General features: G+C 31.0%; 1 protein-coding gene across 18 annotated transcripts in view; it reads right to left on the bottom strand.

Annotated features, from left to right (window-relative positions):
- Positions 1-16,328, bottom strand: part of LOC147808529 (uncharacterized) — a 148,845-nt gene that overhangs the window by 39,258 nt on the left and 93,259 nt on the right. For all 18 annotated transcript variants that reach the window (XM_087163294.1, XM_087163283.1, XM_087163298.1 and 15 more), the window contains 10 exons: positions 14,259-14,384; positions 12,351-12,464; positions 10,419-10,541; positions 10,158-10,289; positions 9,851-9,994; positions 7,963-8,085; positions 5,564-5,697; positions 3,001-3,053; positions 1,586-1,749; positions 896-1,081 (listed from right to left, as the gene is read on the bottom strand). In XM_087163294.1, coding sequence (XP_087019420.1) covers positions 896-1,081; positions 1,586-1,749; positions 3,001-3,053; positions 5,564-5,697; positions 7,963-8,085; positions 9,851-9,994; positions 10,158-10,289; positions 10,419-10,541; positions 12,351-12,464; positions 14,259-14,384 — 1,299 coding nt within the window. The remainder of the gene's footprint in view (positions 1-895; positions 1,082-1,585; positions 1,750-3,000; positions 3,054-5,563; positions 5,698-7,962; positions 8,086-9,850; positions 9,995-10,157; positions 10,290-10,418; positions 10,542-12,350; positions 12,465-14,258; positions 14,385-16,328) is intronic.

Consider the following 16,328-nt stretch of genomic DNA (forward strand, 5'->3'; position numbering starts at 1 on the left):
AAAGTCGCAGAGTGATAATGAGCGAGTCAATTGTCTAAGTGATTGAAGTAATTACGCCAAATATTATCTTGATCACCTTAATAATTTTTATAACAGCAAAGGGTTCAACTTTTCTGTATTTTCTGAGCTATTTAAATATGTCAGTAAAATTTATAAAATAACACTAATTTACTTACAATGTTAAGTTTTTTTTCACAAAATCTTGTACCTTTGTAATTAATTTTTCTTGTTATTAAGGAGACTTTGTTACTTAGTTTTTCCAATTCTTTTTTTATTAAAATGTTTTTTTTTCATAGATGGCAGCACTGAAATGTAATTTGCTTCTTATTTAATGTATGTTTAAAAATTATTTTATAGAATTTAGGCTATTAACATTTTACATATCATTTTCTTCTCAGCAATATTTTGTTAACTGTTTAAGAAGTATATCTTATTTTAAAAAATATTAACTGTTACCCCACGTCGGTAAGTTTGTTTTCTGATTTCTTTTATCTGTCACTCTTTTCAAATGCATTTTTATTTTTTATCTACATAGATGCATTATAAAGAGTAATTTTGAGATTTGTAAAATGTTTTATATATATATATATATATATATATATATATATATATATATATATATATATATATATATATATATATATATATATATATATATATATATATATATATATATATATATATATATATATATATAAATAAACACACACACATACTGGACTACCCTAATTTTCCACCTGTTTTGGGAAAATTTCTACTTGTGGTAGCTAAGTCAAACAAAAACGAATTTTACAAAACTTTTGTAAGCACTTAAGAACAAGACAGTTTTCAAATCTAACTATTTGTATACTTGCTTAAACTAATTATTATAGGTATATAGTGACATTTTTATTACCTTCACAGTTGTGAATCATAGTTCGCTTGTCAGAGTAGGGTTGGATAACGCCAACTGACGAGAATCCTTTTCCGCATTTACATTCAAAACTGTTAGTCCCATCATTGAAATTTGTGCATTCCTTTTGTTTACCACAAGTCCCATCTTTGATAACATCTTCGCATGGATCAGCAGGTGTAAATTTACCTAGATTAAGATGAATTTTATATTAGTATACTTATATTGAAGAATTTTATCTAAAAATGGATTCCATAACAGCTTTATTTTTGAAATATAAAAATATTAAATTATAAAAATTGAGAAATTTTTTTTAGAATTTTGTGTGAAAAGATAAATGTACCCAGACAAAAAATGTTTTTAAAAGATGAGTATAAATGCAGATAGAATAAAAGGAAAATTTGTGCAAATTCTATATTATTAAAAGTAGATTCATTTCGAAAAGGGAAGTATATAAAAATACTATTTGTATATAATTACTATATGATTGCATCTACAATTAAGTCAAAATATGTGTAGGAATGCCATATAAATGTAATTACATCGTAAACAAAAGGGATATATATATATATATATATATGAATGTTATATAAATACAATAGCAGCTAATATAAAAGGGAAATATTTTGGCATGTTATATATACATGTACAATATATTTCAGGTATCATAGCAACAACGCAGCATTTCTTTACCTTCAGTGTCTTCACTCTTATCCAAAATTAGATGAGGAGGCATTAAGCATTTGTTATTTGTTCCACCAACACATGAGGATTGATCTGTTAAGATGTTGATTTGGTCTCTTGGATCTGAATTTAACTGTATTTCTATCAAACAATTATAGGACAAAGTTTTCATTCTGAAAAAAAAAATTTTTTTTTAATGTATTGAGAGCTTTACTGTTATAGAAGTTTGTGTTCTTATAATTATTTATAACACAGGAAAAAATAGGTATTTTAGTCAAAAGCAGTTTCCCAGTCAATAGTACTACTAGATTTTTGGTGGGAAAGCTAACTGTTACAGAAGGCATTGCCTGTACTACTGTCTTAATAAAGAAGGCGATATCTCTACTGGTTTTTTATTGCAGATCTAGTTTAGAAATTCAGAATTCAAGACGGTTACTTTTTGAAACAAGTATAAATATTAACATGGAGACAACACTGCCTATTTGCGTAGCAATATTATATTTGCAGGAAAAGTTTTCTTACGAGGGTGGATCAAATATAAATGAGACTTTTCTAATGACTACATATTAAAATATTGTTCTCAAAAAATGCAAAAATGTTGTTTCTCTGCAAAATTTCCGTAAACTTATATACATTTTTTCCGACCTTTAGGATTTTTTTTCTTTTTTTATCTCGGAACCATAAAAAGAAGTTGGCCTTGTAGTGAACCAGTTGCACACAAAATCTTCATTTTCATAAAAATCTGTCACCCTTCCCTCCTAGGCTTTTTAAGGGGTCCAAATAAATGGTAGTCTGAAGGTGCTGAGTACAGGCTATATGAAGAATGCTCAACTGTTTCTCAAAGTATTGCCAACTTTCTACGCTTTTTGTAAAAATTGCAATTTTAGCTAAGTTTATCTTTTAATGTATTATTTTTTTATGCATACATTTAAACTTATTTTTCCACACCACTGTATAAAAAAATATCATAAGCAATGCCACTTTCTTCCAGTTCTTTCATAGTGAGGCTTTTAAAATGTTGGCAAAACTACTAAATATTCTGAAAGTCCACCACTCTGTAATAATTTTACAAAAATCCTAGTAGTTGGCAGGTCAGGTAATGTCTGCAACTTTTGTTTTGTTACTGCAGCTTACGAGGTGTCCTGATGAGCATGAGTCGCGTTTCTTGGACCGATGGGCTGGTGCGTTTTCTGTAAAATTTCACAATAATTTGCTTTAATTGTTCATGAAGAAAATCAATGTACACAACACCTTGTGAGTCCTTGAAATCACTTGTGAGTACCTCAGCTGCAAATCACTGAGATTTTGCTTTGAATTTGTTTTTATGAGAAATCGCTAATTTTACTTTATCTAAAATTATTTCCGCTTTTTAGACCAAATTTGTCACGTTCTGAAAGAAGCTTGTTTGAACCTATGATACTTACTCGCAACTTACGATGTCAGAGGAATGATAATTTTTTCCAAGTAGAGTTACTATCTGAAATGAAAATAAAGCACTATATAAATAAATTTCCATCCAGTTGTTAATTGCTGATTTAATCGATATATAATTCAACTGTGCAGAATAATAATTATGAAAATAGTCATGAAGAACCTTTTTATTATTGCTTGCATGCCTTACTACGTCACATCACTAAAATATTTTGATGATTATATGATTGTATTATATGATTGTATTATATGAATAGCTATTTAATAATTTACGTATTTAAAATATCAATACATATTATTTTACAGCATGCTAATTTTATTATTAAATTTATATTTTTTTATTATCAACGGTGATAATGCATTATATACACCGAAAAGCCATTACATTATGACCACCCTGCTAATAACATGTAGGACCACCTTTAGCCCTCAAAACTGCTAGCACCCGCCGTGGCATTAATTCCACAAGGAGCTGATAGCTAGCCTGAGGTACCTGGTACCAAGCGCTCACCAACTGGTCCTGCAATTCCCTCACATTGCGGGGGGGGGTAGTAGCGTAGCAGCATAAATTTGGTTTTCCAAGTAGGACCACAAATGCTCTATTGAACTAAGGTCAGGTGAATTTGGGGGCCAAGACATAACTTGAAAGTCACTGGAATGTTCCTGGAACCAATCCATGACGATTCGACCCTTATGACATTTTGCATTATCCTGTTGGTAAACACCATCACCCGCAGGAAAAACTGTTGCTATGAATGGGTGAACTTGGTCTGCAACTATGTTCAAGTAGCTTACAGACGTCAGGGATTGTTTTATGAGGATTAGGGGTCCTAATGTGCCCCATGAAAGCATTGTTCCTGGGCGAGAAACCATGAAAACCGGGGCGAGCCCATTGTTATAGATGGAGCGTGGTCATAATGTAATGACTCTTCAATGTATATATTACATTACAAGTTACTACTTATAGCTTCAAGCTTGCAATTTTACAATGACACAAGTTTGTGAGAAAAATCATTGTCTTCGGTAATATCTCATGTGACAAACATTTGATTTTCTGCTTATTAGATAATATAATGGTAAAGAAAAAGAACCATTTGGCCGGTGCCTTCTTAGGAACAACTCTATCACTTTGTAGTTGCAGACAGAAACTCACAATTGGGTGTTAAATACAGTTTATGAAATTTAAATATCACTATCTTGATTGTGAAATGATTGTTGTTCAAGCAAATTTTTTGTACTAGAAAAACCCAAACTTAATAATTTATAATTTTGAAATGTAGCATGGAACACTGGTGTCTTTTTCTGCTTGAATGTTAAAATCTTACAAATACTGCTCACTTTCAAGCAATAATTTTTTCAATATGCAGTTATTGAGATGTAAGATAAACAGCCAATAATCATTGAATTTTTTTTAATTAACAAAATCAATTTTTATAAACTTTTGAATATGCATAAAAAAATTAAATTTTCGGATTTTACATTTTGGTACAAATATAACTTCTATTATCTTGCAAAATTTTTTCAGTATTTCTAATTCTGCTTTTTTATAATTAAAAACAACCAAAATGTATTTTTGCTTGTACTTATAACGTCAGAAAAAATATATAAAAGGAACACCGGTGTTTAAAATATATAAGCACATACCCTCCAACTTATGAGGATTTTGAAAATAATTTTTTCTAGTGGTAGCGAACCAAAGTAGAAATTTTTAAAGCAAATGGATCTCTCATAAAACTTTTATCAGAACTTAAGAATCTAGCCATATGGCCTGCACTTTTATAAGTAATAGTGGACAAGTTACGCTAAAATTAATTTTTTTTTAAATATTAAGGCATTAATTTTGCTACCGTCTGAAAAGAAGATTTCTGAAACTACGGAAATTCCGTAGCAGTTGGAGGGTGCATACCTACCAACATTCACTCTTTTCGAGAATGGATTTTCCAAGTGGTAGTAAAACAATTACCGAAAAACTATCTTCCTCAAAAATATATTTATATTTTAATCAGGTTAAAATTTGCTATCATAAAGACTAATATGCTTTTATATACTTGTTGTAATTATTTATATGTAGTGCTGGTCAAACTGATTTAAAATTATTATTATAATTTAAAAAGTTTAGTGACATAACATGAATTTCGCTAGCACTTTAAATATGAAAATAAAATCGTCCGGGAAAACCGGAAGAGTTGGCAGCTATGTATAAGCTGTCCTATCTATGTTAAAGGGTAAAAAAAATGTACGAACGTATCAAAAACCGATTACTAGTTGACAACAATGAGCCAGCCTGAGATGCTATGAATGAGCTAGTTGAAAAACAATGAAAAACATTATGCAGCTGACATTTTGTGAGTTATACCAATAATGACGTTTTATCGGATTTTAAAAACATAACATAAGTAATTGAATCAGAACTAAAAAATAATATAGATATTTTGCCTTTCATATCGATAAACATGCACCAAAATTAACGGGGTTTATAGAAATCGTTGAAATAAATGGTATAATCATGATCTCATTCCCAAGTAGCAATTATACTAATAACATTCTTTCACTTACTGCATCTCTTAAATCCTTTTGAAGAGAACTGTAGTTTATAATTTCCTTTTCATCAGAATTCTGAGAAGGCGCTGCTGATTGGACAGCGTAAAATTGTTTCGATATTGGCAAATATCCTAAGTAAGATGCTTGAGCTAAATAAGAAAATTAAGAGAAATCATAGTTAAAATTATAATAAGATTTTTAATTTCATAAATTTAAAAAGAAAATATTTTATGAATGTCAAGACTAATTCAACCCTCATCAGCTTGAAGTATACAAATTTATTTCTTTAATGTGATCTCAATTAAATTACAAATTAGGTAGTTTTGTTGCTAATAGTTAATACCTTTGTACTATTGATACTTTTTTGCGTAAAATAAGCATATCCAAAAATAGCTTTGAGTGTGCTTACGTTCATAAATTTTATTTCAAACTAGGTAATGGTATAAAAATGAAATCATCAACACCTACTGAATATATATTTTATTTTATAACCGTTATTGAACAGCGGGCCCAAATTTTTTTTTGGGGGGGAGGGGGCTTACGACTACTAATGTTCAACTCCATTGCCTTGTAATTTTTAAGTCAATTCAGAAGACAAGGGAACTACTGGATCAAGTATTCAGAGAAATCTGCCTTCAGCGTTTTGAAGGAACAAACCCGTATTTGCGTTACAATGGTTAAAAACCACCCAAGGTTGGACTGACGCAAGGGGATTTTAACCCAAAATACTTTCACCGCTGAGGATCAGCACTGTACTCGGTGCGAGCTGGGTGTGGGATTCGTATCGACCAACCATCCCTGGGATAAGAACTCGGTTCACCTCGATACGAATTCCGTATCCCTCTTGCACCGACCACAGTGCTGACGTGAAATATCCTCAGTGGTAGACGGATCATGGGTCAGAGTTCATTTGCTGTCTGACTAACTGTGGGTGGTTCTTGTGGTCTTCCTCTCCAAGTAACGCAAATGCTGGTTAGTTTCATTAAAAAGTTCTCCACGAAGGTAAAGTTCTCTCAATGCCTGATCCAAGAGTTCAATTGTCTTCTGGATTGGGATCAAAATTACAAGGCTACGAATTTGAACATTAGTAGTAGAGAACCCAAAAATTGGGACGGTTATAAAATAAAATAAAAAGTATTCAATCAGTTTTTAAGAACTCTTCTCATTAGTAATTCGTTAGATTCCGAAAGCATATTTTTTACCCCACTTAAATAATAATTTACGAGCAGTAATGCTAGATTATTGTATACTTTATAACTGATAAGCAATTCTTGGATATTAATGATCTAAGAATTCTTATAAAATGCCTCTAAAATGCAAAAATAAAAAAAAAAATTAAAAAAAACTCTAAGAAGCAGTCAAATATGATTCTGAAATAAAAGTTAATATCCTCAAAAAATCTCGAAAACGTGTTTTATATTAGTTTTTTTACAAGGAAAAAATTATAAGGGAATTTTATTTTATAAATTTAACAAAAAATATGGCTATAGTTGAAATAAATATGAAAATTATAAATAAAATAAATTCCTGTTGAAGATGAATAGGAATTTATTAATTTTTGTAACACTCCTTAAGAACATCAAAATAACATTGTATTATGAGATGTTTTTTACTGTTTTTTTTTTTCAAATACAAAGAATATCTTTAACTAAAAAGTAAATTTTTATACTATGAAAAACTCTAGTAAACGTCAGCTTTCATTACAGGAGAATATTTAAAATAATAAAATGTGAAGCAAATGTTACATTAATTTATAAATAAAAAAAATTATTCCCCAAGCAAATTGCTTTTTAAACTAAAAATACATTGATATAAAATTTTCAAAATTCATAAAAAATGATTAAAAAAAGAGCAAATCTCAAAAGTGTAAAAAGTATTTAAAATACCATGTATATTGAATATCCATATATTCAATATACATGTGAATCTTTTCTTTATAATGAAAAATATAAAGGAAAAAATACCCAAAAAAGAAAAAAAATGTCATTTGTCATCATCCTAGCGGTGTTAAGTATTTTTAAAATAATGAGGGTAGTTTTTGTGGATAAAAATAACATTTGTCAACAACATCCAAGCTGTGTTAAACATTCTAAAAATAATGAGGGTAGTTATTGTGAATATAAATAGCATTTGTCATGAACATTCTAGCTTTATTAAGTATTCTAACATTAATGAGGGGAGTTATTGGGGATAATTCATCAAAAAAATAGTTAAAGAAGGCGAAAATCACAAAAATGTAAAAAATATTTAAAATACCCTGAATTATGTTCTATAATGGACGAAATAACCAAATATGCAAAAATAGCATTTGTCATCAACATGGTAGCTGAGTTAAGAATTCTTTATGGATTTATTTATTTATGGATTGAAAATTCCAGAGAAAAACGAAAAAGAGAATTTTTTTATCGTCTTACCGATTTCAGAGCATCTACCATCTGGTCCAAAACTTAGCATAGGTGGACATTTACATTCGTCCAGTTCACATGTAGCCGAACGCAATATACAATCCTGCTTGAATGATTCAATCTTACATTTATCTAAAATGAAACAAAATAGAAGACATTTTAATGTGGGTAATAGACATAATTAAAAAAAAATATTCTTATAATCCTATTTAGTATAGTTTCCATTAACCTCTTCGAGACCGGTAAGTGAAATAAGCAAGCTCCGGGCGGCGGCAATCAGAGTAAAAAAGAAGAAGAAAAAAACAGGTAGCCAAACTATTTTTATAGCAGTTTATTTGCGGGAGAGGTAATAATCGTTTGCCCTGATTAATTCCTCACTATTTAGTTCAAATTAAAAAATTATGTGGTTACACTTTTAATAAATATGAATTAGACGCGTTAATTAAAATTAAAAGCAGAAATAAATCTGTCAAATTAGCCAAGCAAAAACTTACGCTACAGCTTTTTAATTTTTTCCCTCCTGATTTTCACTCCGAACGATTACACACATGACTCACCCTTCCAAGAAAGGTTAAGTGTGTTTTCTAAGAGTTAACCAAAAAAACTTTCTAATCAAACAGATGTCCGATATAAGAAAGTGTGAAAATTTGGGCAATCTTTAATTTACATAACTAGTTAAGAATTTTACCTTTTTATTTACGTTTTCTCTATAACCAAAAGAATCTTCCAACCAAAGTGTTGTGGAGAGCAAAATTATTGTTAACCTATTTTTTAAATCAAAGATCAATCAGTAAAGAGTCTTCTTCTCTTCTTATTATATCCTACAGTCAGTTCAGGTCGTATAAACCGTTGACTTGAAGCATGTCGATGACAAACAGCGAAGACGAGTAGATTTCTTCTCTGCTGAGTCCAAGATATATTTGGGAGTAGCCTGATGAAACTGTCATACAGAACAAAGGGGAAAGATTTTCTCTCCACCAGAAACTTTTAGACATTTCAGGTGACCGCTAGCGATAGTCAAGTTTGGTAGATCTATCTGCCGAAAAGGAAAGAGGTAATCCTGGTTCAGTCGCGGTTGATAAGAGGCAGTGGCCAGTCTTTTTAAACAGCAGATTTGTTTTTGATAAAATGAATATCCATAAATGTTAGTTTGGTGGTATTAAAAGTCTGTTGACAGCAACCTTCTTTGGCGAGTTTGTCAGCTATTCCGTTGCTTTAAATTTCCCCATGTAATGGCACAAACTTGCTAGCTTTATTTAGAAAAACTGGGCATCTGGGCGGCGCAGCGTCCCTTACATTATGAAATTAAATACATTGAGGTAAAAGCATTTTGAATTTAGCAACATTGGGGTAGCTATAGTGATGGCATCCAGTGTATGCATATTTCGTGATATTATTTAGTAAATATTCTTTCTAGTGGTAACAAAGGTTATGCATTCTTATTTTATAAACAAAATTCAGATCGCTACCTCTGATAAATATATTTCGCGCTAACCTAAAATGCTGAAAATTATACACACGGTTTTAGATCGCATTTAAAATTCCATTTTTAAATTTTAATCGGAACTAAGTGTTTTAGTGAAATTTGTTAGGATAGCTATAATAATAATTGGTTAAATTCATATTTTGATTCAAAATAATTGTAAAAAAAATTTTTTTTCGATTTTAAATGTTTTAATTTTATTCTAAATGTGCTATGTCATACATCTTGTTATCCCGTTTCTTCCCTTTTGTCACAAATTGTCATAATTTCTTGAAACAACCTCCCTTCCATACATGGTAAAATTTGCGAACTGCTTCTTAAGTCATTATTTAAGCAAAGTCTAATCAAAACTTTTAATCAGTAAACAAATTTTTAATATAATTAAATCATAATAGAATTCGGTGCATGACTTACCTACGCACTGGCCATTTTCATCAAATTCCTGACTTTCCCTGCATCGGCATTGATAACCTTTTTCAGAATTGAAATCTTCGAAACAGAGTGCGTTCTTCCCGGTGCAATCCTTATTGCCTCCTTCTTCGTGACACATCTGTTTTCCTATTGGTTTAAATGAATGGCATGACATTAAAGCATTTAAGAAGTTTGCTGTTTTAGCTACCATTTCAGTTTCATAAAATATTTTAATCAGGAAAATATAGAACTTAAAACTATTCTTAGTAACAATAGTGTTTAATATTTCTAAAATTTATATCCATCTTACTTCGACATGTTACTCCATCATCGTTGTAAGCATACTTCCCTTCACATTTGCATTTGAATCCCAGTTTAGCATCCGCTATACATTGATCGTTGGGACATAAACCAAGAGGCAAAGCTTTCGCGGTGCATCGATCTACAAAACAGTGAATCGATCTTTAAAATATTCAACATTTATTTTAATTATAAACTATTTTTTTTTCCAAATAATTTATATTGTATCGTGAATGAATGGTAGTTTTATTAATCGAAAAATTAGCCTTACCAACGCATGTGAGTCCCTTTGCAGCATAAGTAGGGGGACAAAGGCATCTCTCAGATTTATTCACTTTTACACAGGCTCCTACACCGCAATCCTTTTTGCATTTCTGCGATTCATCAGTGAGTTCTGAAATGAAGACAAGCATACTCAAACCATGCTTGAGCACTAATTACAGACTACATTTATGAATAATATGTTCAAGATGGCCACAACCAGAAAAAGAGAAAGAAATGTCTCATATCGCTGGGAGAAATCTTAAAATTTTAAATGCTAATTTCCTGTTAGGAATTGACTTAATTAATGCCTATGAGAGATTGATGCATCATATTTTCGACTTTAATAACATACGCACAGCTTCCCCATACTAGCTTAGCTCCAGTTTTACCTCATATTGTTTATATCATGGTTTTATCACCCTACTGCATATAACTACACAATCAGAATTCAATGATCCACACGAATACTCCTTTATTTCATTTAGATTCCACCCCCTCATCGAAACACCACAATGTTCAGTTAAAAATGAATAAGAAAAAAATGACCGGATATTTCATACAGTTGAGTTCTATCGAGACCTTCTCCTGAACCAAGTCCTAGATGCGGAGAATTTCATCCTTCAAGCCGTTAACTGATTTTCCTGAGGATATTCTTTTGTATCATCTCAATTCATCTACAATATGACTTTCCCAGTATAAGTCATAACAGAATCGAAGAATCGGTTGTACTTTGAAAAAAGAATCGATTTATGCCTAACATAAACTAGGTATAATTAACATGGTTTTACTACCAGCTTTCCATCTTTTCCGTCTCGCTGGCACCCCTGCTTCAATATAACAATAAAATTTGTAAGCAATGTTAACTACAGAAATATATTATGTGGATTTGTGATATTTATCAATGGATTTTGTTTATCAGCTTCATCATTCTTACATTATTACCACAGTATTAGGTACCTACACTATCTGGTAAATAGTATACGGACCTCTGGTTGTTATTAATGGTGGAAGCCTAATGGTGTAGGCTTTATATCGAGGTTTGACCTGTGTCCGTTTGTTCCTGTGGTTGGAAACTTGTACTCTAAGATGTAAGTGGATATTGTGGAAAATGCTGCACTCCCAACTCTATAGAAAGGCCCACATCTCTTCCAGCGGAATAACTGCTCAATTCACACATCGAGGCTTGCACAGACGTGGTTAAGAAATGGGTGTTAAAAAACTGAACTGGCCTTCTCAGAGTCCCGATCTATATCCCATTGAACTCATTTGGAATGAATTAGAGCGCATATTATGTAGCCAGCCGCATTCACCATCCTCACTGCAAGCATTCAATTCAGATGTGATGGAAGCCTGGAAGTCAATGCCTTTGGCCACCTATCAAAAACTACAGGCTGTCATCGATGCAACAGGGGGACCAACATCATATTAATTTGTGCTCGCCCTAAGTCACGTTCTACGTTAGGACGCTTTGAGTCCATACCATTGGGTGTCTGTACTTTTGGCCAGCAACCACTGTAATCATTACCACAGTACCTTTCGTACCAAATGCCATAATAAATTAAGCCTCACTCACCTATTATATTATGTAATTTTTGACAGACACACAAAAAATTTTTCAAGTTGAAACATATTTATTCCTTTTGATTAAACTGTTATTTTTCTAAATATATTTCCAGAAACAGTTGGCGAGATCAAGTGTTAATGACATTACTAATTGATTTTATTGAAGTCAAACTACAATAAAACAAAACTAGAATTAAGATAGAATAACGGATTTAATATAATAGGGAATCTAATAACTAATTAAAAAAAGGAGGATTATTAAAGATAATGGTTGATCACATACGAACTGTAATGTGAAAAATGTGTTTTTATTTTTTAAGAATATAACAATTTATTATAACTAATTATAAAAAAATATATGAATTTCTATACATACTGCAGGTTTTCTTGTCAGACTGCAATGTATATCCAGGATTACATTCACATGCTTCAGTTTTACTGTTGCAGATTTGCTCGCAGCTTACTAATCCAGGAACAGAACACTTGTTTACTGAAGAAAAGAGAAAATAAATATTAATAAAATATTTACTAACTTAAACAGTTATCTGTAATAAAAAATCTAAGTACAAGCAACATTGTTAGATATGCCAGCTATAATATATATATATATATATATATATATATATATATATATATATATATATATATATATATATATATATATATATATATATATATATATATATATATTAAAAAGAAAAAGAAATATAAAAGAAATATATATATATATATATATATATATATATATTTCTTTTTTTTAAAGTACGAACTGATTACGCATCGTTTCCGCGCATACTGTCAAGTGCCGTCAGTTTTAAGTTATAGAAACTCTTGATTTTTTTATAGGATGTAAGAGACACTGGAGGCCACTGCGCCTCCAGAGTCTCTTACCTCCTCAGAGCTCTTCTCCATTGCTAAAGCCAAAAATAAATCAGCATGGCTCCCTTCATCCAGTCATAATTGGTACCAGGGTACCTGACCGGGTAGCTGTTTGACAGCTGACAAAGACTGTCAGTCTCATACCGCCATGACACGTCTCCGCTGTGGACACCTGAAATCACTGAGGTACTGTAGAGGAGAAAAGTGCTTTGCCCTCTCTGCCAAGTGCTCTTCGGTCCAGACATCCCCTGAACATTTACTGGACTGCCTCGGTCTTCTAAAACAAGACCTAATTGAAAGACCCTTACTTGTTTTAGACTTTTTGAAGGTGAACAATCCCATGGACCTTGTCTAGCGAGGCTAGAAATGGGGATTTGAAAGAAGAAGAAACTCTTGCTAAGTCTCTCACTACACCGTCATTACGTTTCACGTATCTGCCGGTGATTTATTTATACTATTCTTGAGTATATTATTTGGTTCGTCACCATTTCAAGAAATTATCCGGTCGATAGTGTAGAGTATTCACTTATTTTCTTTTTAAATTAAACAAAAATCTGCTTAAAGTTTATAATGAAGATGTAATGAATGCTGTAATGAAGGAAAAAACAAATGTTTCTGACGAAGAACTATCTGGACGACCTAATGTCATGAATGGGAAGTACAGGATCATCCATCATACAGCCCTGACTTATCTCTACCAACGCACTCACTTAGCACTATCAAACTTTCATATATGTTTGAAATACTTTACGAATTTCTTAGTAGTTAGAGCTTTAAAAACGATGACGGATTGAAAGAATTTTTCTATCTAGTTTAACTTTCTGGTGGAAAAAGTTTTTTTTTTTTTTTATGATGGGTTCTTAAGGCTGGTATCATTCTTGACAAATGTTTCAATGTTAATAGTAACTCTCTTGAGCAAAAAATAAATGCTCATATTTTAGTTTATGATACATTTCACTGTTCTTAAATTCAGTTTCTTTTATTCCATTATGAAACGGTCCTTTTTAAAAATGACCCTCGTATACTGTCGTGTAATTGAAAAAACAATGCAGGTGCTTCACGATTGATTCCGAGGTATGTGTCTTGACAACTATTTTATGCTACTGCTAAACCTATGAATTCTAAAATAGAATGTCAAAAATCTAATTTAAAAAAAATATTTTTTCAACACTTTCTTGCAATATTTAGTTTACCATGAGAAAGATGAGAATATAAAATTCTCAATTTTAATAACAGTATATATATATATATATATATATATATATATATATATATATATATATATATATATATATATATATATATATATATATATATATATATATATATATATATATATATATATATATATTTTATTTGGTATCACATCTTCAGTTTACAAATTCCAATTTTATTCATACATTACCTTTTTGGCATGCTTTGCCATCAAATGTGAAACCATGTTTGCAGCTACACTTCACACGCCCGGGTTCATCTAAAACATCTTCACAAATTTCATTCTCTCCACAAGGATTTGATGAACAGAAGTCAGCTGCAACAATTTAAGTATAAGTTAATTTTAAATCTTTTAAAAATATTGCTGTATTGATTTTTTTTTTCTTGAGGAAGTTTTTTTTTTCTAGATATAGAACAAAATATTATTTTCGTAAAATTGTATAGTTATTTTTTCGTTAGAAAAAGTGAGATAGAAAACTATGAAGATAATTTTGAAGTTGGTGATTGTGAATAATTGAAATAGATGAATTTTGTTAGTAATGACAGAAAATCAAAATTAATGGAAAATAATACTTAGACTGCTAAGGATGTGACGCCTAGTGGCAGAGTGGTAACGCATCGTTGTTCCCCAGGTCATTGGTTCGATCCTCGGGCAAGGTAAGGCCTTTCATCCCTTCAGTGGGTCGATAAAATAAGCACCAAGCATGCTTGCGAACTAATACACTGGGGGTTCTACGCTAGGCTGACCACCCAACCGCACATCTGCTCTTGCATCTCAGAGCCCAATGGCCAAGAAAACTGAGATGGGTACAGAGGGCCTTTGACATCTTTGGGCTGTCACTCCAATGAGTTTTGTTTAGTTTAGTTCAGAATTGGAGGATTCTTCGCGTAAAAAATGTAAACAACACATATTGAAAATAAAAATTGCAGGCAATGTAAACTGGGTATTAAATTTTTTATTTCTTAAAATAATGTAGAGATAGAATTGCTAAATAAAAGAATGTCGCATCAAATAAACATTTTAAGTAGAATAATACAGATTAAATAATGATATTAATAAGAACAGATTGCAAATTCTTGGTCTCCTGCCTGGTTAAATACTAATAAAGAAATGGATAATCAGTGGCCGTTTTGAAATACAGAAAGAGATCCTTTATGTTCGATTTATCGAAAATGATCAATGTCAAAAGTCATGCAAAGTGAGCCAATTCTTCGTTAACTGTAGGAAAGAAAAAGCAGCACTCGGTATATCTTTAACCAGTATTTGATGCAAAGTTTCTCATTATCCCAAAGTTGAGTTAAATGAAACATAATTTTATTTTAGTAAAACCATAAATTGTGATGTATGATCGAGAAATACTTCCATGGTGCAACTAACTGTAGCAAAATTATGTAAAAACACGCAAGACTTTGATGGTGACTGTAAACTGTACGATATTTGTTTATGACGCCATGTTTTCTTCACAACTCGGTATCGGGTTGACTTATGTATGTCGTTTCAAGTATAAACTTATTTAGGATGGTAAATTTTCTTTTGCATAATTAAAGTTCTCTTCGTTTATGTTGTCGTTTTAAATTTGATTAGAAGTATAAAATGGTTAGAAATTTGTCCTAAAATTACCTACTTACTTTAAATAGTTTTGTTACGGTAAATAGCAACCTTGCCCAGCATTTGAGCGATTTAAAAATACCTATTAATGGTGAAACCTTCCTCTGTTTTTAAGAATATAAAATAAAATAAAAAAATGAAAATAGGTGTTTTGTTTAATCAAAATACCTACTCTTGGTACTACCTTCTATTGATATTTGAAACTAGTGAGAATACCAAAATAGAGTAAAATTGAGCTCCATTTTATAAAGCAGAGAAAAAAGAGCAATAATGAGAATAAAAAAAGATTTAAAAATATATCATTCTTATAACGGCATAACAGAAATAGCAAACCTTTAGAATGAGTTAAAATACATTACTTATGGAAAAACGTTTTTTTAGTTACCATAAAACGTAGGATTTACCACTTCAGCTGATATGACCAAAGAATAGGTGAGTTTTGAGGTCGAAAGTTCTAAATAAATTTTAAGTTCGTTTAGTAAATTAGTCTTAAACAGGGATCCCACGTTAGAGTAATTTGGAATGGTTTAAAAAGCTTGTAGCCATTACCTTAAAATTCTTCTATACAATGCCATTACAGAAGAAAGAACTAAAAAGCTAATTACTAACCACAAGGTGACCGGACAGCTAACTTACGATCCATTGGCCTTT

Source organism: Parasteatoda tepidariorum, chromosome 5 (genome assembly GCF_982258835.1).
Source record: "Parasteatoda tepidariorum strain Cologne lab strain chromosome 5, Ptep-v5.0, whole genome shotgun sequence".
NCBI lineage: Eukaryota > Metazoa > Arthropoda > Arachnida > Araneae > Theridiidae > Parasteatoda > Parasteatoda tepidariorum.